General features: G+C 34.5%; 1 protein-coding gene across 2 annotated transcripts; it reads right to left on the bottom strand.

Moving 5' to 3' along the window:
* Positions 1–235: 235 nt before the first annotated feature.
* Positions 236–26,966, bottom strand: LOC111055643 (ethanolamine kinase 1). 2 transcript variants are annotated; one of them, XM_022342881.2, is made up of 7 exons: positions 26,731–26,966; positions 20,478–21,025; positions 15,570–15,707; positions 13,269–13,531; positions 9,427–9,671; positions 3,669–3,951; positions 236–2,265 (listed from the first exon to the last, which is right to left on the bottom strand). In XM_022342881.2, the coding sequence occupies exons 2-7, from the start codon at positions 20,610–20,612 to the stop codon at positions 2,193–2,195; spliced, it is 1,137 nt and encodes a 378-aa protein (XP_022198573.1). In that variant the 5' UTR covers positions 20,613–21,025; positions 26,731–26,966; the 3' UTR covers positions 236–2,192. The 2 variants fall into 2 exon arrangements, with proteins under 2 accessions (XP_022198573.1, XP_022198571.1); XM_022342879.2 differs by having other exon boundaries at positions 26,720–26,966.
* Positions 26,967–27,300: the final 334 nt, after the last annotated feature.

Here is a 27,300-nt window from a genome sequence, read left to right on the forward strand (position 1 = left end):
TTCAAAAATAATGGCAGCCAGAGGTTTTCTCATGGTCAACTAACTACAGGCATCATAGGCTAACTTCAAAAACAAAACAGTCCTTCCCAAGTCAATCTGAAAGTTCATTTTATGTTTGTTTATTTCAAATGAATATTTTGTTTGTCTGTGCATATAATGGAAAAAAATAAAATTATCAAGATGAAAATGTGAAGCATGCATAAGTGAAATTCTGGAATCTTAATAAAAGCCATCATTATTCAAAGAGTAACACACAGTTTAATCATCAGTTGCTAATAAACAATAAACAAAATTAGGTACATGATGTTTCTTTGGTTATCAAGAAAAATTTAGTCAGTACAATAATTAAAATAGATTAATTTATTGTTGAAAAATGGTAAAAGTGCTCATGAGCTGTAATTAACTAACTTAATGGCAATCTGATAAAACACCAACACAATATCGTCTTCAGTTACTTTTACAAGCTTCTTAATTCTTGTAAAAAGAATTTGGTTGGAAAAATGAAAAGAAATATGAATAAGATCGTTGCATAAGAAAGTAATAAAACATTCAAGATTCTAACTACCTACAACATTAAATATACAAGTTATAAGTCACTGAAGACTCATAAATCTTTCATGATTATAGTAAATATGCAATTTAGGTACTGATAGAATATGGCTGATTTGATATTCTTGTTCATAAGAAATTTCTTTAGAAAATAAAACTATTTCGATTTTAGAAAATAGGCTGAGTGTTGTTCTAGTTGGTCATGATATAATTCAAAGCCTTGAATTTTTCTTAGCGAAAAGATATTATTCTTTTCCTTGGTGGTTATTGAGAATAGTCAGTCAATAAAGCACAAGTTTTTTTTTTTGAATATGATAAACTACTCTAATCTTGAGTATAAGAGTAGAAATACAATACGGTAGAATTCGATGATTCGTAGATGAAAACGTACGTATAAAAGTGATAAAGCTCTCCATAGAAGCCAATTCATTTTCATTACAATATCCATCATAATGATACTAATCATCATACTAAATAATCAGGATGAGTTTGAAGATGAAAAAATATTTCATAGTACTTAGAGTACTTTTTTGATACATTAGTTAGTCTGGAAATTATGGACATCTTGATATTAAATATCCCATAGTATTGGAATTACAGTTAAACAATAAATGTTTTATTTTGGAATGAGCATTTGAGAAATAATATAAATGCAAAATTGTGAAATACAGAGCACAAAAATACACAGCACATTAATAGTAAAAAAAGTATGGAATAATTATCCCAAGTTATAGGAGTAGCACTGATTAAAAATATTGAAATTAATACGTTGGTATACAATCACTGTATCAAAGAACTAAATTATGGTGAGAGAATATAAGGTAAATACGGAGTGTTTCACAAAGAATGACCTGATTTTAATATTGCATTTTCTAATAGGAATATTTGATTGCATGATGTTAGGCCAATTCGAAAGAATATATTTAAAATCGGGCCAATTATTTTGAAACATTCTCTATAAGTAATAATAAAATATCAAGATATAATTTATTATTACTAAAATCGCCTTTATATTTCACTGGTACATTTACGGTAGAAGACGATTAATTTTGTCAGAAGACTCAGTTTGGAAAATCTAATGTCGAATGTATAATTTAAAACAACTAAACCACCTAAAGCTATCTTTGATTCAGCACCAAATGACAAATCTTCGTTTATAATCTAAAATTAATCTTTTGATTTATCTTAAAATGGAATGTTTCATTCATTAAAGACTGTTTACAAGGTTCTGGTTTCAGTAACAAAGCATTGAAATTTCATATATTGAAAATGTTTTCTTAATCTGACAAATTTAGTTTCGATTTTGTTTCAGTTTTGTGATGCATCCAATCACTAAATTTCTTTTTTCATCTTTTATTTCAATAAAGAATTTTTTCAATCAAAGAATGTTCAACGAGAAAATTTCTTGCAGTAATACTTGGTAATACTTCGATTCAAGTAAAACTAAGCATCTCAAATCCAAACCCCTTAAAGCACAGTCTTGAATGAATATTATTACTGGCAATTTTCTGTAGCTATGTAACAATGTTCCATAATTTTTTTCAAAAGTGTGATAAACTTGATTTTTTTTAAGATATACACGATAAATTCACTCTCACAGAGATACATTACAACAAATAACAAGTTTTTGGTAACATTCATCATCATCTCGATAATTGCAGCGATAGAAATTCATCACGTCTAGCGAAGTATTCTTTTAATCTGACGATTCCGTACCTGAAAATAGAAGAAAGAGATAGAAGAACGATTTAAACGAAATATTAAGTGATTCAAATAGAAAATCAAAGGATAAGATAAACCTTGGGAGTCAAACATATTCCTTACCCTTGAGCACGCTGCACACAGGGACAATAGTGGCTTCCACTAGCTGCCGCGAGACACGGAATAGGAAATGTCATTTACATTTGAGTTATGGACATTTCGAATTTCGCGTACCCACGGCAGCTAATGGAAGCTACTATTGTCCCTGTTTGCAGGCTACTTTAGGCTGAGGATAACGGTGGTTCGAAAAACACATTTTTCGCTTATGCAATAATACTATTCACATTTTCTTACAAGGCTACTAAAATGATTGAAATTACATAAAAATAATCAAGTAACCTTTTATATTTGAACGAGCGTTAGCGAAGTTCTCACTTTTGACTTACTATAGGCCAAAGTCTTTTTTTGTCTATTTGTATGTTCGACAAGAACTTTAGAGAGAATTGATCAATCATCTTCAAATTTTGAACACGAATTCTTCGAATCTTTTTTTTACAGGCCAAGTTCGTTGGATAACAAAATTGACTCACTCCTTCATCTTTTTTCAGGATATAAAAATAACATTTGAAGTGTATGTTCTGTAAGTCGTTTGTATGTTCGACAAGAACTTTAGAGAGAATTGATCAATCATCTTCAAAATTTTGAACACGAATTCTTCGAATATTTTTTACAGGTCAAGTTCGTTGGACAACAAAATTGACTTACGTCTTCGTACTTTTTCAGGATATAAAAATAACATTGAAAATAACATAATAACATTGAAAAGTGCATGAGAAAAAAATTGTTTTGATTTTATTATTTAGTCAGCTGGAATTAATTGCATCCTATTTCTTTATTTTTCCATTCATTTAAAAATGCTGATGCCATTTGGGAGATATCACACAGACAGACAGACTATGCGCCGACACATGATTTCAGCTGAATAATACACAACATTAATTTATAAGTTCTATATTAACTCGCTTCCGTTAAGGTCTGTCTGCCTGTCTGTAACATACACGTAATTGCCCCCTGTGGGTTGGGGGAGCTTTGAGTCGAACATCGTACTCAAGAATGTGTTGGAAACCAGAATTTACCCACAGTATCCCTGCTTGTCGTAGGAGGCGACTAAAATGGCCTAAAATGACTAACACTGTCCTCCACTGCTTCGAAATATTTGAACATTCATTGCCTAGTTGAGAAGTTGAATTGATAATTTCCAACTGTGATGTTCTAGTGGCTCACTTCTTCAATAACATAATTTATGTTATTTGTGCAATGTATTTGATATGTTATGTTTTATTTGTATATGACTTGAGTGAATATTGTAAAGATTACAATGCATGACATTTATAGAATGAATTGAATTGAGTACTTACTCGAGGAAATTGAAGTCGATAGTGGAATGCTGAGCTTGCACAAATGCCCACACGCCCCACATGAAGTGAGCGGCCAATGCAAACTTGTTCACTTGCACATAGAGCCGCTCCACCTCCTCCTCCGTCACCACCACCTCCTCCTTATCCTTCTCCTCCACCTCCTCGCCCTTCTTCACGACTCCTCCTCTTCTCTCTATCCTCTTGTACTCCTCAAGGTAGACGCGCAGCCAGCTCAGCTGGAACGACCTCTCGGGGTAGAGCGAGAAGTCAGTGTCGGTAACTCCTGAAAACAGATGAAGAGTCGATTTTTGGTTGTTTATAGACCTACTAACTATAGACCTACTACTCAGAGACTCTCAACAGAATATAGGAATTTTCAAAATATGACAAAACACATATAGTAGAACCTCGATAATTCGGTCTAACTGGGACCGGAGCCGGTCCGAGTTAACGAGAATCTAGATTAACCGGAGAATGTTAAAAACATACAAGAAATGAATATAAAAATTGAAAATCAAAATACCCTTAAAATAAAATTCAGAAAAGGGTTCTTTCATTTTCAATTTTTTTGGTAAGAAATTAACGTATTAACAAGAGAACAAAATCAAGAAAGCACTGTTTTATTTGTCATCTCCACTTTTGTTAATTTAATTACAGGACTGCAGTTTCGTGTTGAAACCAACAATCTTTAGCTGATATTAACTTTCATTATAATATAACTAATATCTAATAAACGCCGAATCAGAGAAGCTAAAGATCTAAAGGTGCGTACAGATATACGCGCCGCGAACATGAGCAATTCACTTTTAATGAGCTGACTATATCTGTATTTTTACAGAAACGGTAAGATACAGATATCTAAAAAAAAGCTTGGCATCAGCTGATTAAAAGTGAATTGCTCATGTTCGCGGCAAGTAGATTTGTACGCACCTTTAGGATATGTTTATTAGTAAAAGGCAGCTTCTTCCCACGAATAGTCTAACGTTGGAAATAAGAGACTAATAAAGATTTACATTTGGAGTATAGCTCTCTATGGGTCTGAAACATGGACTATTGGTCAGGCTGAAGAAAATACTCTACATGCTTTTGAAGTGTGCTGTTGGAGGCGAATGCTCAAAATAAAATGGACTGAGAGAGTCATGAATGAGGAGGTGGTGGAAGAGAGAGAGAGAGAGAGATTCTGAATTTTCTCAGGGACAGACATTCTTGGATTGGACACATAATAAGACACAAGGCATTTACGTTAAGTATTCTGGAAGTTGATGGTTGAGGGCGGAGGAAGGAGCCGGCTACAGTATCTGAGACAAATGACGGAGGATCTGGATGCTATGAGCTATGGATAATGGAAGAGAGTAGCAATGGACAGACTTGGATGGAAGGCTGCCAACCAATCAAACGATTGAGCTAAACAAGAAGAGTGTTATAATATTTTTATTCATTTTTACATGGCTATTTTATAGTTTTCAATAGTAATAACTTGTACCCTTTTATTGTTTGTTTTTGAAATAGTTATTTGTGCAACTAGTGCGCAAAGTGACAGTTTGCTGCACCGAAAGAAACGTTTACGCCCGAGCCGTAGGCGAGGGCGGAATGGTTTCTTGAGTGCAGGAGAGGAACTTTGCGCACGTATTTCACATTAAGTTTTTCCTACAGTTACCATTGAATATGAAAAGTGGGTAATTATGGGTAAAATTGCCTGAAATGCATCAAATGTTTTTCTGTGTAATTTTATTATTGATAAAAACCTTTATCCTAAAATCCTAAAGTCCTCGTTGTCCTTGGTTATAATATATAATGAATAATAATTAGCGCGTTGTGCTTCGTTGCACGTCTGCTCACTATAGCAGCCCAGTCACTGTTACCAACTTCATTTTGATTTTGCTGCACTGTTGCTCCATATAACCTACTAAGTATTTTGCGTTGCCATGTTGCAAATCTGGAGTGCAGAAAAATTTTTCCCGCACTAGAGCGGAAAAGTGATTCTTTGCGTTCTGTCATCAGTGCAGCAATGGCCACTTTTCAACGTAACTGTAGGAAAATAATATAACATCCTAATAACATTGATTTATTTGGCTTGTAACGGTATGCACTGTCTATTCGCACACAACAGTGAGAGTTAACACTGAGAATATAATCCACACGAATTCTAATTGAACTATTTCCACTCAGCCCAATCGAGTAAGTATGAATAATGCCATTAGAACTTATAGGAATTATATTTTCATTGTTCATTGTCACTGTTGTGTTAGAATCCAGCTTCCAGCTGAAGGCGAAGATAAGTAAATTACTTTTTCAGTAACCCTATAGGCAGCTAGAGAGAGTAACCTACAGTAAATTTTCATTTGTCAAAAGGAAGCACTGCGCACTATGTTGAGGTTGCATTCCCAAACACATTGTAGGGTTTATTTTATCGAAATGGAGATTCTCAGCATTCCCTGTCTCTATATTTTGGAAATGTGTGTATACAGAGTGGGTGAAAAGTCCGAGAACGGCTTAATATCTCATACACAAAGGTAATTTGACGGTGGGTTTAATTGGGGATCCTACTTATATTGAAAATACTACTTTACTATGACTTCAAAAATCTGGTCCGCCATCTTGGATCCGCCACATTGAATGCAACTTTGTTTTTTTAAATAGGAAGGTGGTCATGCAATACATGATTACGATACGGAATTTCAAGAAAAAATGAATGGTGAAAACCGCATATCGATATCCCAAACCGTTTCGAAGATATTTAATTACATTTAGATATTTAAGATAATTACATTTTGACACTACTTGTTGAATCTAATGGTCCATTTAATCCTAAAAACCGGGCCTTAATAAGAATAAGAATGATTTTAGTGCACACAAACAATGCTATCGGAAACGTCAAATAATTAAAATATTATTCATTGTAAATACATTCTAATAGAATAATAGAATAAAAATTTTATTCCTTCAGGGCACAAGCAATGCTATTGGAAACCTCTATTTATTTAAGGTTTCCTCCATATATGTCAATAATATGCTAAATATATGCTAATATATGTCAATAATATCGAGAGAACAATAATACAACGTACATAATACATTTACAACACATAAAAATATTAATATACACTGATAGTTAGAGACTACCGAGTACTATTACGTATGGTTTCCAAAAAATGATTCTCTACTGGCAGCTGGAGGAAATCATAAAGTGAGTATAGTGGGTACTATAGGACAAAGTTTTCAAGGTTTTGTCGGAATACTGTTAAAGGCAAGTTTTCTGGCTGAGTCTGGCAGAATATTGAAAAGTTTCAAAGATACATGATTAGGACTAGTTAATACTTTTTTACTTTCCTTGCCCTATTACCATAGGTAAGGAAAGTATTGCTTTGCGAAAAAAATTAAGGTACCCCAATTTCTAAATTTCTATACGTTTCTAGATCCCCTGAGGTTTCTAGGTCCAAAAAAGTGGTTTTTGGGTATTGGTGTGTGTGTGTGTGTGTGTGTGTGTGTGTGTGTGTGTGTGTGTGTGTGTGTGTGTGTGTGTGTGTGTGTGTGTGTGTGTGTGTATATATGTGCGTCTGTGTACACGATATCTCATCTCCCAATTAACGGAATGACTTGAAATTTGGAACTTAAGGTCATTACACTATAAGGATCCGACACGAACAATTTCGATCAAATGTCATTCAAGATGGCGGCTAAAATGGCGAAAATGTTGTCAAAAACAGGGTTTTTCGCGATTTTCTCGAAAATGGCTCCAACGATTTTGATCAAATTCATACCTAATATAGTCATTGATAAGTTGTATCAACTGCCCCATCTATGCAAATTTCGATTTTAGATTCTCAATTATCAGGCTCCAGATACGATTTAAACAAAAAATTCCAAGTGGAAAAGATTGAGTATGAAAATCTCTCCGATTGTCTAGTAACATTTTTACCTAAAATTGAAAATAAGCTCGAAATTCGAGAAAATGTGACTATCCAATTGCAAACTGTTGGCAACTGTTGATTCTATTAAATGATTCACTATGTAGAGATAGTCTAGAGATAGGTTATGTAGATAACCTCGTATGTCTCCAGCGTTATTATCCTGTCACCAGCTGGCTCAGATCTTTGTTTATAAGTAGACTTGAGATGTTCGTGCACACTAGCGTCAGGTGATCAATTATCATAACGGCAAGGAAAGTTGTGTGAGTGCGCCACACCAGATTTTTCAGTCTTGTGTAAGGTCATAGCCACCTCTAATACAAGGCCGCGGCCTACGATATTGCAACGTCGCAGTGTAGGCCTACAATCTAATACATGATTGGTGAAAAAGTTCAGCTGGTATTTTTTAAAATCTTTTTCACCAATCATGTATTAGATTCTAGGCCTGCAATGCGACGTTGCGATATTGAAGGCCGCGGCCTTGTATTAGAGGTGGCTATGGTAAGGTACATCTATTACTTTCCTTGCCTAGGTAAGGAAAGTATTGCTTTCCGAAAAAATTAAGGTACCCTAATTTGTAAATTCGCTGTGGCTACAGTTACGGTAACCGTAGCTTGTATCGAGTTCCGGTAAACATTTGAGCATGCGCGGCTACCGCTATTTACATGTGCATTGTGGTGCTTGTGGTTTTTGGTCACATGGTTATGATTTCTAAGTAACTAACTAACTTCATTATTAACTAACTTATTTCTAACTAACTTCATTGAAACGATAGGTTATCATAACCATGTCACCAAAAACCATCAACACCACAATGCACATGTAAATAGCGGTAGCCGCGCCTGCGCAAATGTTTACCGGAACGCGAATGGAGTTACGGTTACCGTAACTGTAGCTGCAGCGTTGTAAATTTCTATACGTTTCAAGGTCCCCTGAGTCCAAAAAAGTGGTTTTTGGGTATTGGTCTGTATGTGTGTGTGTGTTGTGTGTGTGTGTGTGTGTGTGGTGTGTGTGTGTGTGTGTGTGTGTGTGTGTGTATGTGCGTCTGTGTACACGATATCTCATCTCCCAATTAACGGAATGACTTGAAATTTGGAACTTAAGGTCCTTACAATATAAGGAACCGACACGAACAATTTCGATCAAATTCAATCAAAGATGGCGGCTAAAATGGCGAAAATGTTGTCGAAAACAGGGTTTTTCGAGATTTTCTCGAAAACGGCTCCAACGATTTTGATCAAATTCATACCTCAATTAGTCATTGATAGGTTCTATCAACTACCATAAGTCCCATATCTGTAAAAATTTCAGGAGCTCCGCCCCATCTAGTCAAAGTTTGATTTTAGATTCCCAATTATCAGGCTTCAGATACAATTTAAACAAAAAAAATTAAGTGGAAAAGATTGAGCATGAAAATCTCTACAATTAATGTTCAGTGACATTTTTACCTCAAATTGAAAATAAGCTCGAAATTCGAGAAAATGTGATTATTTCAATTGAAAACTGTTGACAACTGTTGATTCTATAAAATCATTCACTATGAAGAGATAGCAGAGCTCGTGTGTCTATAGCGTAATTGTCCTGTCACCAGCTGGCTCTTTGAATAGTAGTAGACTTGAGATGCGCGGGAACACTAGCGTCAGGTGATCAATTTTCATAACGGCAAGGAAAGTTGTGTGAGTGCGCCACACCAGATTTTTTTTGTTTTGTTTCGTGTATTATGGCTGTGGATGTCAACTGTGCAACTATATGATCCTATATCCTTCTTTACTTGAAGTGGGAGTTTGAAAGCTACAATACTGTAAACTGTAATAACTTTTTATGTTTTAATGAATGAATGGACAGATTACCAGCGAACTCATCGAAGTGGTTGCCGATGTCGAATGCCTGGTAGTTGTATGCAGCATACTCGTAGTCGATGAATGTGATTGCATTGGCAGTGGGCGTGGTACTAGTGTTGCGGTGGATGACGTTGGCCAGCAGCAGGTCATTGTGGCAGAACACAATCGGACTTCCCAGCTGACTCAACTCGGCCTGCAACACGCACAGCTCGCGTCTCAGGTGGTCCAGGCCACCCGGGATTCCCTCTTCGAACCTGCAACCACCAACCCACAATTCAGTATCGACAAAGAACCTGCATCAACAACTCATTTATTATCAACAAATACAGAGGGGTTCGAAAAAGTGTACACAATTTGACAGTAAATATCTTGTTAACGCGCTGACAGACTGTTTCATACCACCGTAAATATCCTCAGTGACGTCTTTCGAAAGACGTATCTCCCAATTTTAAACAATCTGTTCATTCCAAACCAGCGTAGATGGCTCTACATACTTAGAATAGAATTTATTGTTTCTCATGAAAAACAGTACAATATTACAAGAAAAAACACAACAAACATATCAACAAATTTATCAAATGATTTGGCTTAAAAATATAAACATGAAAGAATACAAAGAAATAGTTCTCATTCACACATGGCATATGTAATCATAATAATATAACCAAAAGTCGTTAGCCACATTTAGTAACTACTTCTGTTCAAAAAACTAATATTAAAAATTCTTATTTCTTTAAAAAACGAAACAGTACATAAAATAATTCTATGTTACACAATTATATTACTATATATTACATTTGATTTGAATAATTCTATGTTACATAATTATTATACTGTATGGTTGAAGAAACAATAATGTACACCCCTGAATAATGGAAATTGTGTTGGGGTTACCAAACTTGATTTTTTTAAAAAATCAAATGAAATAATTTCCTTTCGAAAAAGTAATAGAAAAATGAATCTTGAAAAAATAGAGTGCCATTAACCCAATGATCCAATCCAATTTTTAATATCATGAGAAATTGCTTGATATATTTTTCTAATAAATGTTTTGACCTCAAATTTTCCTCAGTTGGTTTAATTTTATTCCATTTTAAATAATGTTGTTCCTTTCCCAAACATTCATATAGTGAGTTAAGAATGATATTGTATCTATGAATGTTTAAATAAATAATACGCATTGCCAATGCTGTAGTTTCTAACGTAGCCATCGCTCCTTATCTCGGGCAGCACATGCGCTCTGAACTTGAAAAGACACTTGACCACAACTCAAAATATGATGTTGTGATCGAATACAAAAATAATTAAAAAATATATTTTAGTGTGAAATGTTCATAGATTGCTTATCAATAAGCTGGGGTAAGTGCTACATCGCCCAAAAACGCTACATAGTCCAGTCACAATATACATTGGTGCATGCAATTTATATTGTAGTTCTGATTTTTCAATATATTATTTGAGTACATAAGAGAAATCCAGAACCAATTTCTACATACAAAATTTCTTTGTGCTAGATATTGGCACAATATCTAGATATTGCTAGAAATTGGCAATTTTTTGTGTAATGAAATATGGGCTTAAGTACACTCAACAATGAATTTTCCATTTTTCGACCGAATTTGACTTACGATGCATGATTTTGGACCGCCTTGACAAGCCGAGAAGAATGAAGTGTAGTACGATGAAATCTGAGCATTTTGTCAAAAGTTATAAGTGTTTGAAATTTTGATCCTTGAGGTGTCCTTAAGCGCGCCTCTACATTTGGAAATACTGAAATGAAGTGCATCTAACGGGTGATTCTCAAAGAACATAATCTCATGAACTTATGTCATTGTGCGAGATATCAATGTGAGGACGGTGTAGTTGGTAATGATGGTTGAAGCTGAAAACTAGGAGTTTTTCACAATACAAGGAGCATTGTTGTCAGGTGTACCTGGAAATCTATATGAGATAGAGCGTTCTACCTGATCTCAGATTGTAGAGCACAAAAATACGCCCAAAGGGATTTTGAATTATACATCTAAATGGTAACAATCGGAAGATATTGTTGATTAAAAACTAAAATTCATCAAAATTGATTTTTTTTCTTCAAATTTCACTCATTTTTGAAAAAAAAATGAATCAGTACTCATTGACGATAGAGCGTTCTGAATGATCTCATTTTATTCAAAATTTTATAATCTAAAAAAAGGCGAGAGCAAATTTTTCAGTCCGATTACGAGATTTGGCAGAAATAGCTGAAAACTGGAAAATGAGCCGAAAATACGAGGTTTTTGGGCCACCATGTATCTAGCACAAGGAAATTTTGCATGAAGAAATTGGTTCTGGACTTCTCTTATGTACCCAAATAATATATTATAAAATCAGAACTACAATATAATTTGCAAGCACACCCCCTTTTTTATGTCTATATTGACTGGACTAACAGCAGTCTGAAACAGCCTTAACGTTTATGAGGGTCTGAACGGCCTTACAGTTTGCATGCGTGATATTCATTTGGAAAAACATTGAACTACAATACAGAGTAAAGCTGATCCGACTCATAAGTATGAAAATGAAAGGAAGCAGAGCTGTGGTCAAGATTGATGAAAGTGTAACAGATGATTTTGAGGTAAGAAGGGGACTGAGGCAAGGAGATGTGCTGTCAACCATGTTATTCAATGCAGTGCTGCAAAATACTATCAGAAAGGTGACCACCAACAACCCCGGGGGCACACTCTTCGACCGGATGTGCCAAATAATGACTTATGCAGATGACGTGACCATACTAGCAAGAAACAGGAGGGAACTGACAGAGATCTATGAAAAGCTGGAACATGAGGCAAGAGAAGTAGGCCTGGAAACTAATATGCAGAAAACCAAGTAATGGTCAATCACCTTTATGATGACCATCTCGTCAGCTTTGGCTGGAAGGTAAGGTCTAGAGGAAGGTCCAGGTCCTGGCCAGTCAGAGTCTTTGGGTGTTCGGAGGAGCGGCACAAAAGAGACTAACTCGAAAAAGTGGGAAAATCTAATATGAAAATGCCGGCTGGTGGGGAGACTGGAAAGTTCCACCACTCTGAAGCTCTGCGATTTTTCATTCAGTCAGCGCAATTTGGCTTTCTAGTGATCCTGATTTTATTATTGGAAATTAAAAAGAAATAGTTATTTGTGCAACTAGTGCGCAAAGTGTCAGTTTGCTGCACCGAAAGAAACGTTTACGCCCGAGCCGTAGGCGAGGGCGGAATGGTTTCTTGAGTGCAGCAGAGGAACTTTGCGCACGTATTTCACATTAAGTTTTTCCTACAGTTACCATTGAATATGAAAAGTGGGTAATTATGGGTAAAATTGCCTGAAATCCATCAAATGTTTTTCTGTGTAATTTTATTATTGATAAAAACCTTAATCCTAAAATCCTAAAGTCCTCGTTGTCCTTGGTTATAATATATAATGAATAATAATTAGCGCGTTGTGCTTCGTTGCACCTCTGCTCACTATAGCAGCCACAGCAGTCACTGTTACCAACTTCATTTTGATTTTGCTGCACTGTTGCTCCATATAACCTACTAAGTATTTTGCGTTGCCATGTTGCAAATCTGGAGTGCAGAAAAAATTTTCCCGCACTAGAGCGGAAAAGTGATTCTTTGCGTTCTGTAATCAGTGCAGCAATGGCCACTTTTCAACGTAACTGTAGGAAAAATAAATTTAAATTTTGATGTGCTTGTGGAGCTGTCAAAATCCATGGTTTATGATACTATAATGTCAACATTATCCAACGCCTTGAACATTATAAAACAATTTCTTGTGGGTTAAAGACCCTCATTAAAAAACTGTTGTACATGAACGACTATTGTGTGCATAGTGTTTGTCACCTCTTCTGCATATGCGATGAGTGGAACCGATCGGGAATGAGTGCGAGGAAGTTGTTGACCTTATCCCAGAGTGCGGGCTGGCGAGCCACATGGGGTCCACAGTCCACGTGATGCATGCCGGCCATCACACGTGCCACCAGCGGGTAGACGGCGGGCGAGCGAACCGAGCCTACCGTCAGCACCTCGCCCGGCACAAACTCGTAGACCAGTCCGTTGTGGAAGGTCGCGTACAGCTGTGGCGCATACCCAAAGTCCTGTAGTAGCTGTAACACCGGGAAGGTTAGGTTGGGTTAGGTTTAGCTCAAGATTAGTATGGGTTACATCTGAACTCTATAGGTAAAACAAAAATCACAAAATGAGTTAAGTCCTGTTCCTTTTCCTTATGCAGAGAATCAAGCTCATTTTTGGTCAATTAAAATTAAAATACTTTTTTTTGTAATAGCTCGTTTGAGAGAGCTCGTCTAATCAATATTTTAGGTCACTATTATGTTATGTTCTGCTGCTCCATTCGCCTGCTTGCCCACATTAATTTCATTCTTTCTGATCCAGCCTTTTTCAGTTGTCCGATGTTGTGGGGTTCACGTCTCCTTCTTTCCTCCCCCTCCCCGAAGATCAAACTCTGCACTTTTTGTTTGAAGATTTCTCTATTTTGATTGTTCTCCGCATTGATACCAACCTTCTCACAATCATTCAGCGTCTGCACAAACCATACCGACCTAATTTTCAGTTTCATTATATTAGCCAAAAACTTGTTTTAGAAGTCGGTCATCATCCATTCTTGGAATATGACCAAAAGAAGAGTCTTCTTTTCCTCATTATGTGGATTATGTTTTGATTTTGCTGTAGATATTTTTGTTGGTACGAGGACTGTTGTATTCTACCACTTCTCTTCTGGACCACTGAAGAAATATAAAAATTATAATTGTTATAGTACCAAAATTATAGTATAAAAATTCCCAAGCTATGAAATAACATCCAATCAATCTAATTAAACTTATTCCAATTAAGCTCTACTGTACCTGAAATTCGAGCTAGTTTGGTGAAAAACACTTTGACCCGGTTGCAAAACATTTTCTGGAATTGAGCCGAGATTAAGAATTCTTCAAAGATGTCATCCACTTCTCTGAGTTATTGATTCTCATGGCATTGGACGATTCGACCGTCATTTAATCATGATTAAATGACGGTTAAAAGAACGTTTAAATTCAATCATGCTTTAAATTTAATGAAAAATATACATCCTTCTATTACCGTATAGAGCTAAAGCTGATGAGTTGACTTATACTATACGAGCCAAAGCTTCATATTTTTCATTAGTAAAGATAATTGTCATCATTATCAATTGATGATATTTTACATAAGTTTAGGTATTCATTAGTCAATAGATATTTTGTTTGAAGTTGGATTAGTTTAATGATGGATAACAGTCACTTATTCAGGAAATTATGGTTTCAATGCCATAAGTCAAGAATGACATTTCTATACAAATTATATATGTGATTTGAATTGGTTAAAATAGTTATTTGTGCAACTAGTGCGCAAAGTGACAGTTTGCTGCACCGAAAGAAACGTTTACGCCCGAGCCGTAGGCGAGGGCGGAATGGTTTGTTGAGTGCAGCAGAGGAACTTTGCGCACGTATTTCACATTAAGTTTTTCCTACAGTTACCATTGAATATGAAAAGTGGGTAATTATGGGTAAAATTGCCTGAAATGCATCAAATGTTTTTCTGTGTAATTTTATTATTGATAAAAACCTTAATCCTAAAATCCTAAAGTCCTCGTTGCCCTTGGTTATAATATATAATGAATAATAATTAGCGCGTTGTGCTTCGTTGCACCTCTGCTCACTATAGCAGCCACAGCAGTCACTGTTACCAACTTCATTTTGATTTTGCTGCACTGTTGCTCCATAAAACCTACTAAGTATTTTGCGTTGCCATGTTGCAAATCTGGAGTGCAGAAAAATTTTTCCCGCACTAGAGCGGAAAAGTGATTCTTTGCGTTCTGTAATCAGTGCAGCAATGGCTACTTTTCAACGTAACTGTAGGAAAATGATATTTTATAACACAAATCAGGAAATGATACTTGGGTAACAAGGAAGAGCGATGACAACCTTGGTTCTTGATTCTCTAAACTTTAATTATAAGATAGACTGTAGTATAATAAAATTGAAAGATAACGCCAGGTTACCATGAATATATGACAGAAAGGAACCCCAATAACGATTTTCTATTATGTGGTAGAGAAAGGAGACATAAAATAGTGCGACAAACAGCAATGTGATAGAAAACAGTACTTACGATGAAATTTCTAGTTTCAGCCTTTCTATCGATTAGAAGGTCGGTATTCTGTCCGTAGACTCTGACAAGGACCACATCGTCCACGTCTTTCGAGTTGAAGCAGCCAACCAGTTTGTTTGTGATGCCATCAGTGAATAGCTGAAATCAATAATCGAGTTTCTCATTAATTTGTGAGATGAAGATAAGAAAATTGAATTCATAGAGGGAAATTAATTCACAGAGAAAAAATTCCATTAAAATGAGAGGAAAATTTGTTTGTTTAAGGGGTGAAAATGGTAGTATTCCCTAGATTAATATTATTTAATCCAATTGTTGAAAAAATAACGTATTTATAATAATTATTATTAAACGAAGAGCCAAATTGAATGTTGTAAATTTGTCCATCTGAATAACGTATTTATTTGTTGAAGAATGCAGAACAGGCTAAGCTTACACTAAGCTTCTTCTACACTCAAATATGGTTTTCTGTGAAGTTTTTAGCTCGAAAATTTCTAGTTTCATTCAAAATTTAGACTTTTTGAATAATTATTAAGTTTCTGTTCTAGATTTTTTCAATTCTAGGCTCTAGTAGTATGAATCTATTTGATTAAAAAAAATTGCTCGTTTATCTGAGTATTGGAGAGCGTAAATTGTATTTTGGAAAGTGAATGTGACATAACCTACATTTTGATTTTGACAGTATAGTATAAATTGGAAATGGGACAGTTTTGGGCATGAGCCTGTTGTGCCTTTCCTCATGTTAAGTATTTGTACACAATGTGATAAATAAATAAATAAATACTACTCTTCTCCAGAATTTGGAACATGAAAAATCCATATCAAGGTTATCTACAAAGAATGATCACAAGTATTCATACGAATAAATATCGAGAAAAACGTTTATTCCATAGAAGGATTATAATTTGTCAACCAATTTATTATCTTTTACCATCAAGTTAGTGTAACTACTTGAGTGCTTTGAAAACGTCTCCTAGCGTAAGCTAAAAACTGTACATAATTATTATGGTAACTTATTTGAGTACATTTACATTACTAACGAACTCTCCTGTTGATACGATTGAGAAACGTAATGTACAAATCTATGCTATATGTTTGGGAGGGATCGCACGTTACTTTGAAACTTAATCTTAAGATTGATCAATAATCTTTACAAATAATGATGCTCTCAAGAGAAAATTAAGAAAGAAGTATAGAGTTTTTACAGCTACTTATTTATAAAAGTAAAGAGAAAGTTTTTTTAAATGAAAAAGACTAAGAAATTGTCAAAAAACCACAGATCTATTGATACTTAGAAAGACCGGTTACGGTTATTACACCATTGTCAATCTCTGATAAACTAAAACTAAATACAAGAGCAGCAGTATTTATACTAGTAGGCGAGTACTGCTATTGGTCAAGGGCATGAACGCCTGCCATTGGCCCAGCTAGACAGTCTCCTCCCACTCAACGATGTCACAAAATGGCGGCTTAAGCAACAGACTCGCCATGATAACAAAATGTAGCCTACTTTCAGTACAAAATAAGAACCAAGAAAACAAGTGAAAGATAATAAAACAAATATGTAAATGGAAAAACTATTGACTAATGTAGGCTTACAATGTTATTTATCATGGCGAGTCTGTTGCTCAAGTTGCAATTTTGTGACACCGTTGAGTGGGACGAGACTGTCTAGCTGGACCAATGGCAGGCGTTCATGCCCTTGACCAATAGCAGTACTCGCCTACTAGTATAAATTCTGCTGCTCTTGTATTTAGTTTTAGTTGTTTATCAGAGATTGACAATGGTGTAATAACCGACAGGGGTGCCCATCCCCCCAATGGTCCATGTCGCAAGATTCCCCCCCAGAATTCTTAAAATTTGGTATCCATTTAGGTACTTAAAAACTGTAAATTGAAAAATCCCCATTTTCCCTAGTTTTTCTTTCAAAAATTCCCCCCAAAATTCAGCCTCATGTCGCAACTTGCGACATCAAAACATGCTGTGGGCACTGGGCACCCCTGATAACCGAAATCGGTTTTTCTAAGTATCGCTAAATCGGTGGTTTTTTGACAATTTCTTAGTCTTTTTCATTTAATATGAATAATTACCACAATATCAACTTCTCAACTACACAAAAAGATAAAGTTATTTATAAAACATAAAATATATTATGCATGAGATAGCAGCCATTTTGTAAATGTGATTACCGGCAAATTCAATAGAGCTGACTTTATGGTGATGGCCTCTGAGCAGCCTGAGCACCAAAAGCCGCTTAAAAATTGTTGAACAACTGTAACTGGTAAAATCGATTGTTTGCTGGATTTATAGTGGTTCAACGAACGTAAGGATACGAACAGAATAGGCAGGTTGCAGTGTGGCTTTCAGTTTCAATACATGCCACTAATCAGCTGGTAAACATGAAAACGGGCAGGTTGCGGTACATCTTTCAGTTTCAATACATGCCACTGATCAGCTGGCAAACATAAAAACATTTATATTACAGGGTCTTTCTAAATGATGGACCCATTTTCAAAAATTGTTATTCATTAAAGTAAAAATGCAAAATGGACAATCTTTATACCAATGGAAAGAGAAAGTTTCAAAGTTTTTTTTAATACCTTACAAGTGTTCAATGTGGCCTCCGGCTGCTGCTCGGCAAACATCTACGCGGTAGCCAAACTCGTCCCACACGCGAGAAAGCGTATATCTGGTGTTATTGAGTGCATGGCAGCAGTGATAGATACGGTTCCGCAGATCGTGCAGCAGCCGGAGACCATATTGAACACTTGTAAGGTATTAAAAAAACTTTGAAACTTTCTCTTTCCATTGGTATAAAGGTTGTCCATTTTCCAATTTTACTTTAATGAATACCAATTTTTGAAAATAGGTCCATCATTTAGAAAGACCCTGTATTATTGCTTTCAACAGCCAGCTTTCCTTATAATATCAATGCTAGCCATTCAACTAATGCTGACAGTCTGAAGTGAATCAGATCAAATATAAAATTGAAATTTATCAATTTGCAAAAAGATATTGTATAGTCTACTATTAACGGAATATTGTAATATATTAGGATTTGAGAAGTACCTTCTGCGGACAAATTGCAACCAAATTCATCCTATCTTGGTATTTTCATAAAACAATAGAGTGGAATAATGGGCACGGTCTGGGAACACGAAAAAGTGGTGAATTGTTCTAATTCCAGTGGTAAATTGTTCAATCACGTGACTGGTGCAAATTGTTCCCATGGAACATCACTTCACAGATCTTTGGTTCAAGTTTTTGGCGCGCACTTTTGAATTTAATTTCCACCAAAGAGTGTCGTAGAGTAACTGCGTAAATTAACAAAGGCCGCTGTAGTGTATTATCATAATAATTATTTCAATTATAAAATTAATTTTATGATTTAAAGCAATAGTACAAATTCAAATCAAGTAGCTGGTGCTGGTGAATGCAAATATTCTATGTTGGCTATAACATATCAAAGAATACTTTATAGGTTCTGGGTTGGCTATCTTTTAAATGGAATTTTTTTTTGTTTTTATTATTATTGTTATTATCAATTTGTTGTCAGGAGAGGTTGATTTTTCATAATAGCTCAATACACAATAGTTGAGCTGGTATTGAAGAATGGTTCTAAAATGTGAAGAAAGCAGAAGATAGCTTGTTTTTCCTGCGCATGCGCAGAGAAGCAAGCAGACTACAATTCAATCGACCAATGAGAGCTCTTCAAATGTGAACTGTCACAATTTACCAGGCTTCGACTGTGGGGCAGGAATTTGTTACTGGAACTAATTGCTGGTACAGAATCTGTCAAAATTGTTCCCATGGGACGCGGAACTTTTTACCGGGCAAATTGTGAATCGGACAATTTACCAGGCTTCATGTTCCCAGAACGGACACATCAATAGCATGACAACGTGGAAATGTGTAAAACTGAGGCCAAACTGGTAATAACAATCAGATGCAGTGAGATTCAGTCAACATTCCTCATAGCTAACATCATTGGTTCCCGTTCAACTGTTGCTGACCGTTTGAACTGAATCTCACTATAATAATAATAATTGCACAAACAGTAGACCTAACGAACCATGTGACCTTGCTGAGAAATCCTTGACAAGATTTCCTCTTACTATTATTCACACTTTTATTTAAAAAACGCGGTGTTCTAAAAATAGAACATAAATACAAATAGAAAATAAGCTTCTATCTAATAGAGTACTTAGACCAGATATAGAATTATAATTAAAAAATATATATATAGATTCTATATCTGGTCCAAGATAGAGTCATATCCACAATCTCAATTTAAATGGCGATAAATCAGCTGTTGGTTTAAACCTGGAATGAGACGCATTATAATAATGCGACCATTTAAACTAATTCATGTAAACAGAGATGAGCATAATATGGGCCTTATATCTTTTCTCTCACTTACAAATTTTTGAAGAGAAAACAATTTAAAGAAAATTTTTATTTAGATTGAAAGCCCATTAAGTGTAATTTCGTTATTTAATGGGCTTTCAATCTGAATAAAAGAAATTCTTTAAATTGTTTTCTTTTAAAATTTAACAAAAATTTGTGATAGAAACATAGTATACGTTTTGGTGCAGTATATTATGAATCGTAATTCGGGGGAGGAACAGTTTTGGACTGTTCTTGTTGATCCCTCAATCATTTTAACGAATAATAGTGTAACATTGAATCAAAATAGAAAATTTCACTCGGCTTGAAAGTATTCATTGTAAGGGCTACTGATTATTGAAATAATAAAAATGATCAAGTCACCTTCATTTTATTATAACACATAGTGCTACAATAAATATCTGAATACTAGAGTAGGGTAATTGAAAATTTTTAATGTGCCTTGCAAGTACTATACTTGGATGAATTAAATAACATTGATAGAAAATATGAAATTTCACTCACCTTAAAAGTACTATGCTCCAAATTCCACCGCGGCCTCAAGGTGGAAATTATTTCTGCGGCACCCTTTAGCAGATCACTTTCATCGAGACTGATAGTCAATTCCAGGTGAGGAATTTTTGAGCCGGTCAAGCTCATTGCACAGAAAAAAGCAAATGCCGAAAGGGCAAGAGGCTTCAATCACCCGCACACACCACTTAAACCGAACTATCGTTCACTAAAAACACCCAGTTCACCGAAATACCCGTTCACCGTGCAGTTAGTTACAACACCGCCAGACTCCAAGTGACAACTGAGTCAAGTCTCAAGTCACCCATCATCATAATCTCTCCCACTCCTGACCTTCTATTAAAAACACGATCTTAGTTCAACATACTTGGTGAATCTACACTACCACACGTTCAATTAAATAGTAAAAGTGCGCATGTGTGGATGCACACACTCACATAATTTATTCACATGGAAAGGTCAATAGAAGTGTTCAAAAAATTGACTGATATTGAGATCGAGAGTGATCGGTGGGTCAATAGATTATTTGAAGCGGGTTACATCTGAAACAAGAACAAACATAGTTTGATAATAACATATTTTTCATTGGATTTTGACAAATTATTCTAATTGAAAGAGGATAATACAGTATTCATGAAAACGTCAATTAAAGTTGAGTTGGAATATCTCGAATCAATAGTAATAAATTTATAATTTGGATTATCGTTGATTAATTATTTAATTTATAATTGATGCACAATATTTTATAGCATTCAACACTGCTTTCAGATATGATGTGTACAACAGATAAAAACAGAGAATTTTTGTTTTTTCTACTAGGAAAGTTTTATTAATACAATACTTGAATTTTGATGTTCATGGTATCATAGACAGTATCTAGTTGTAAAGTGAAACCTTTAGAGTTTTTAAAGATTGGAAAATGAAGTTTTGTATAGATGTCAAAGTATAAAAAGATAAAGTATTGTTTTCTCATTTCATTTTACAGTTATTCAATTTCCTTAAAAAGCAATGAATTCGACATGAGACCATTGAGAGCGGATATTGAGAGGGGTATTGAATAGCAGGGGACATTGATGGGAGTTATTACATTACTGTACATACGAAGAAAATAATTTATATTAGCTCTGCTGGAAATATCGTCTCTTTCTTTTTGTTGAATTGGTTTTCAGAACTGAATACTGTTGCCAATGAACAAAAATTCTTCAACATACTTTTTAAAACACTAGGTAGTTGAAAATTAAGACTGTGGACTTCTATAAAATGAAAAAATATTCGTTTTCCATCAAGACAGTCATTTTTTAATAATTCGGATGATGAAATATATAAATATTTCTTATTGTTTCCAGCAGAGTATATTCATTTCATGAGTGGTTTCTGGAAAAAATTATTCCAAAAATGTTGTCAAACATTTTCATAAGAAATATGAATATTTTCTTGATAACATTTATTACAAATGTATGAAATTTGGTGTTCATGGAGATCAAAATTTCTAATAAGTTTTATGTTTCCCTTGAAGACTCCTCCATAATATAAGTAAAACGTTATGGATGTTTCATAAAATCTAGCCAATAAATTACTCAAAACTTGAAGAGCAAGTCGAATAACCAATAAAATTAATCAAACGTGATCAAGTAAAAAAGTGGAAAATGTTCAGACACTAGTGATTATGAGTGATTAAAGCAATAACTTACTGTATGCACTATGCAATACATTGAAGTCTCGATTACACAAGCATTGATTGTGAAGTATAGGGACAATAAAGAAGCATGCAGGAAACATATTTCTTTCCACTGGATAGACGTTATCTTTATTAGATTCAAGTAATCAAAAGTTACTATTAGTGAGCATTGAATGATTCAAATTTCAAAGTCAAATGGACGATAAGAATATAAATTTGTCTCTGAATTTTAAAAGTAAAATAAACTTTCTGGCTTATACACATACGGCATAGGAAAATTATGTTTGACGCATCATCTGTCTATACTACTGGACTGAAATTAACTTGAAATTTGGCATATAGATTCTTAATTATCCGAGGATGGTTATAAGCCTATTTACAATTCTCCAAAATTTTATTACGTTGAGTTTTCAGTTTGTCAAGTTTTAAAATAAATCTTTTCGGAGCACGAAAATCTTACACATAAAAGTTCTACTTTTTAATAAGAATACTCTCTTCAAGATCAATGTTACATCAAAAGCTGACTTTTCACTTGACACATGTATTGAACATCATGCAATAAAATATGTATTGATAGAGGAAGCATAATGTAATTGTAGTCTGACTATCAATATTTATCTTAAAATTGACTCCAAGTAATCTGACATATTCCAATTCGGTCTTCAAATTTGAAGATAGCCGTACTAACAGTAATGGATAAGTGAAAAGGCGCCAATCTATCAAAAAGAAATAGCATAATGCATATAAATAAGAAACACAGTTGGCAATAGCAAACACATAGGTGGTAAGCAATAGCTTAACCAAAAATATTAAATAATATCAAATAGTTTGCAAACTTTTCTTTTAAATATGTGAATGAACGGCCTCACGATAGACTTTATATCTACATTTCTTTTAAATATGTGAATGTACTGTCTTAAGCCGCGTTTACACCAAAGTTATCAACAAAATGTTAATAACTTAATCCTTATAGATTCTATTTGATTGAACGGAACTTGATAAACACATATGATCATCATGTGTATGATAAGTTTTATTCAATCTAATAGAATCTATAAGGATTAAGTTATTAACATTTTGTTAATAACTTTGGTGTAAACGCAGCTTAAGACTTTCTATCTACACTGAAAATGTGCTATCAGTAAAGTGTCAATTATGTTCCAAATATTGGACAGTAAAAGTTGTCGAGTAATTTATTACTGTGAGACATCAAGTCTATCAACAGAGAACATTTAAAGCATATGCAATATGGGATGCCATTAGTCAATTTTTTTATAGATAAAAAATATAGGCTAGTGAATATTTCTTCACTTGTTTGTAGGATTAGGCCAATTCTGGTCAGTCAAAGTATCAAAGAAAGTCTTGCTATTTACTCATTTACAAAACACATAGTAAAGTCAATGCTTGGAAGAGAATCAACAGGCCTACCATATCACAGCCATATCTATATGGTTTACTTCTATGAAGTCATGCAATGCCATCCACAGGGTCCTGCTACTACAGGAAAATGCTCTAAGAAGCCTTCTTTGAGGGCTTCATGGAGACATTTCCCCGATCCTTGGTAAATACACTTACAAGTGGAAATTACTGAGATTTATTCAATGGTAATGAATTAATAATAAATTGTTAATTAATAGCAGCATTAATTTGGATTTTTGTTTAATAATAATTATAAGCACTTCTTGAGAAAAAAGAAAGAGATCACTGCAGGCCACTTTTCAGGAGTTTTTGGATTCTTACAGTTTACAGTCGATACTTATCATCATAGAGAAGAAATAGCATTAGTAGATATCCCATCGTATAGGTCATTCAGGTTCCAAGCTACAAGCCGATGTTTTGCCGATTACTGTTTACTACTGTCAATTATTAATGTTTGTTGGGGTGAGAGTGTAAGAACGCCACAGTATGAGAGACTACCAGCGTCACATAGCTTTACGAAAATCAACTACTAGGACTATCGGCTTGATTTAAACAGTGAAATTTAGAAGATAACGTCCTATACCATAGAATATCTTCTTGTGCTATCTTTTCTCTATGGTATTATAATCGTCATAGTTGACGGCAAGGCAAGAGAGTTTACTAAAGACCAGACATACCAACACCTTAGAGTATAGAATACTCTACACACCTGCGACCCCAATAGAGGAGATCTATAAACCTTTGACGATTCCATGATCCTAGCACCATGAGGAAGACACCGGAAGTAAGTAAGGGTTATGTGTATATCACGAAAAATCAGGAAAATCTACAATGAACAACACGCCATCAAACTAAATGTACCCCGCTATAACTTTTTTAAAGCGTTCCTAGAAAATTACAGGACAAACAGGACCCTTGGTTTTTAATCACTGTAAAAAACAAACATTTGGGGAGGCCTCTCTACTTACTTGGAGAGTTGAATGAGGAGTCCTTTTTGTGAATCTAGCATCTTCACCACATGAATAAACATGCAGGTTATTTTATTGTAAATTTTGACACTTACTATCTGGAAACTCCATTTCTTGGCTTGATATCAAGTAGGATATTCAAGTATTCAGTATACTGACCGAATAATGGGCTCTTTTAACTAAAAACGATCAAATATCTATGATGAAATATATACTCATACAAATGACATTATGATATTGACTATATATTGATTATCATATGATATTTTATAGAATATGACAAGTAGTGGTATGTGGCCCGTAAACTATGATTCTTGGCACCTACTTTGGATCATGTTTTTACTGTCCTAGGTAGCATATTATGTTGGCCTTGCCTTCAATTCCCTATTTATTCAAAGAGAATTTGCTTTACATTCAGAGCAAATGCTAATACTACCTTCTTAAATTTTAAAAAATCTGGACATAGGTCCTTTATGCACACAGAGTATACGGTCAAATTTGTGATATAAATGGATTTCATTAAAATACAGTAAATGACGAGTAGCTATCGGAGTGCCCTTTATGCACACAGAGTTTATGGTCAAATTTGTGATATGAATGGATTTCATTAAAATACAGTAAATGACGAGTAGCTATCGGAGTGCCCTTTATGCACACAGAGTTTATGGTCAAATTTGTGATATGGATTTCATTAAAATACAGTAAATGACGAGTAGCTATCGGAGTGCCCTTTATGCACACAGAGTTTATGGTCAAATTTGTGATATGAATGGATTTCATTAAAATACAGTAAATGACGAGTAGCTATCGGAGTGCCCTTTATGCACACAGAGTTTATGGTCAAATTTGTGATATGAATGGATTTCATTAAAATACAGTAAATGACGAGTAGCTATCGGAGTGCCCTTTATGCACACAGAGTTTATGGTCAAATTTGTGATATGAATGGATTTCATTAAAATACAGTAAATGACGAGTAGCTATCGGAGTGCCCTTTATGCACACAGCGTTTATGGTCAAATTTGTGATAGGCCTATGAATGGATTTCATTAAAATACAGTAAATGACAAGTAGCTATCGGAGTTTTGTGTTATTTGACTTGACTTGCCTTATGGCAGTTTTTTAATGTTCACGCCATGAACAGAAATACATTATATTATTATTATTATTGTGAGACTCCCATCAATTTTTACCCATGGCGGGCGACCCCCAAAACCCTCCCTTGTGACCAAGCTAGTCGCGGAGCATTGCTTATGGGTTATGGCACTTATTTGACAAGGGATACCCTACTTTATATTTACACTACTTATATACATTCTTTAGGACACAAGGCTGCTTCGATTGAGACACCAGCCAAAAATGAGGTGTCCCTAGTCTAGTGAAGAGCATTAGAATTAATTCCCCACGACCTGCTTGTACACCAAGATTGAAAACACCCATTCCACATACGAATATTGTGAGTTGCCAGACTGGTTTTGCTTATAGGTAGCCTACCTAAGTAAAAGGACTATGATAGACCCTGTCTAAACACATTCTAACCGGAATCATAAGTTGAACTATTTTTATTTTATTTCAGCAATGTTCATGTATTGAAAGAAAACAGTTTCTAATCCCATATTATAGGCTACTGAATTTTATTTTAATCATAACTAAGAAATACCGTATTCTATATCATGTCGTGAAGAGTTGTAGTGTATATTAAATATAAATAAATTATCTTATTTACTGAGTAGTAGTTTTAGTATCTATAATTATTACCTGGATCTTTTTATATTTGAAAATGAGTGTCTAATAATTATTATAAATATTTTTTGGATCAGAGGTGTTCATTAAAAAAATAGAAGTAGCATAGCCTATCTATGGATACAGACTAGCATGGTTATTAGCCTAATCCTGATGAATATTTGGAGCAACAAAATACAAACTAGATGTAGGTAATAAGAAGTGAAAATGTATACCTGGATAATCTTATTAATTTATGCATCTACACAATTTTAGGTTATCTGTTAAAATTCAAAGAGCTTTAATGCCACAAATTGAGGGTTCAACTAGGTACTATAAGTAATTTTGAGATGTTACGTACTCTATCAAATTTATATATTAATTATTTTCAACAAGTTTAAAATTTTAATACGAGATTCATAAAAAACATCAAGGTAAACACACAATACCTGAAACGTACTGTATCTGTTCAAATTGATATTGATGGAATGAGTTTTGTTCCTAGGAACTCGAAGCCTAATTGAAAAATTGAATTAGGCTATCTACTTCAAACAACAGTACATGTACATTACTTTTTCAATAAAAGTTTTACGTAATATTTATTAAACTGTATTTATCACTAACTTGACACACCGGCGTAATCAATACAAAACCGAATTACATGAATGTACGTCACTTTTGACATTACGACGACGACGATTACAGATGGGTGATGGGCAGTTCAGTGTGAGCGACGAACTAGGTAGTTCATTGAGAAATTGAGATATGGTACTTTTATGTGAACTACAGTTCTTTTTGAGTTGAGCATCACACGGACATTGTAAAAATTAATATTTTGTGAACTATTTGTACGTTGTATGGTAAGTATAGTTGAATAAAATATATTAATTGACTATTTTCAACAAGAATGGAAAAAGTTATAGCACACTGTTTTCCTATCTTTGCCATTATAGGCTAACATGGACTCATAATCGCAGTGTGCCTATATTAGCTCTTCTTATTATTCTTAAGACTCTTAATTGTTTGACTG

Source organism: Nilaparvata lugens, chromosome 12 (genome assembly GCF_014356525.2).
Source record: "Nilaparvata lugens isolate BPH chromosome 12, ASM1435652v1, whole genome shotgun sequence".
NCBI classification, from domain to species: domain Eukaryota; kingdom Metazoa; phylum Arthropoda; class Insecta; order Hemiptera; family Delphacidae; genus Nilaparvata; species Nilaparvata lugens.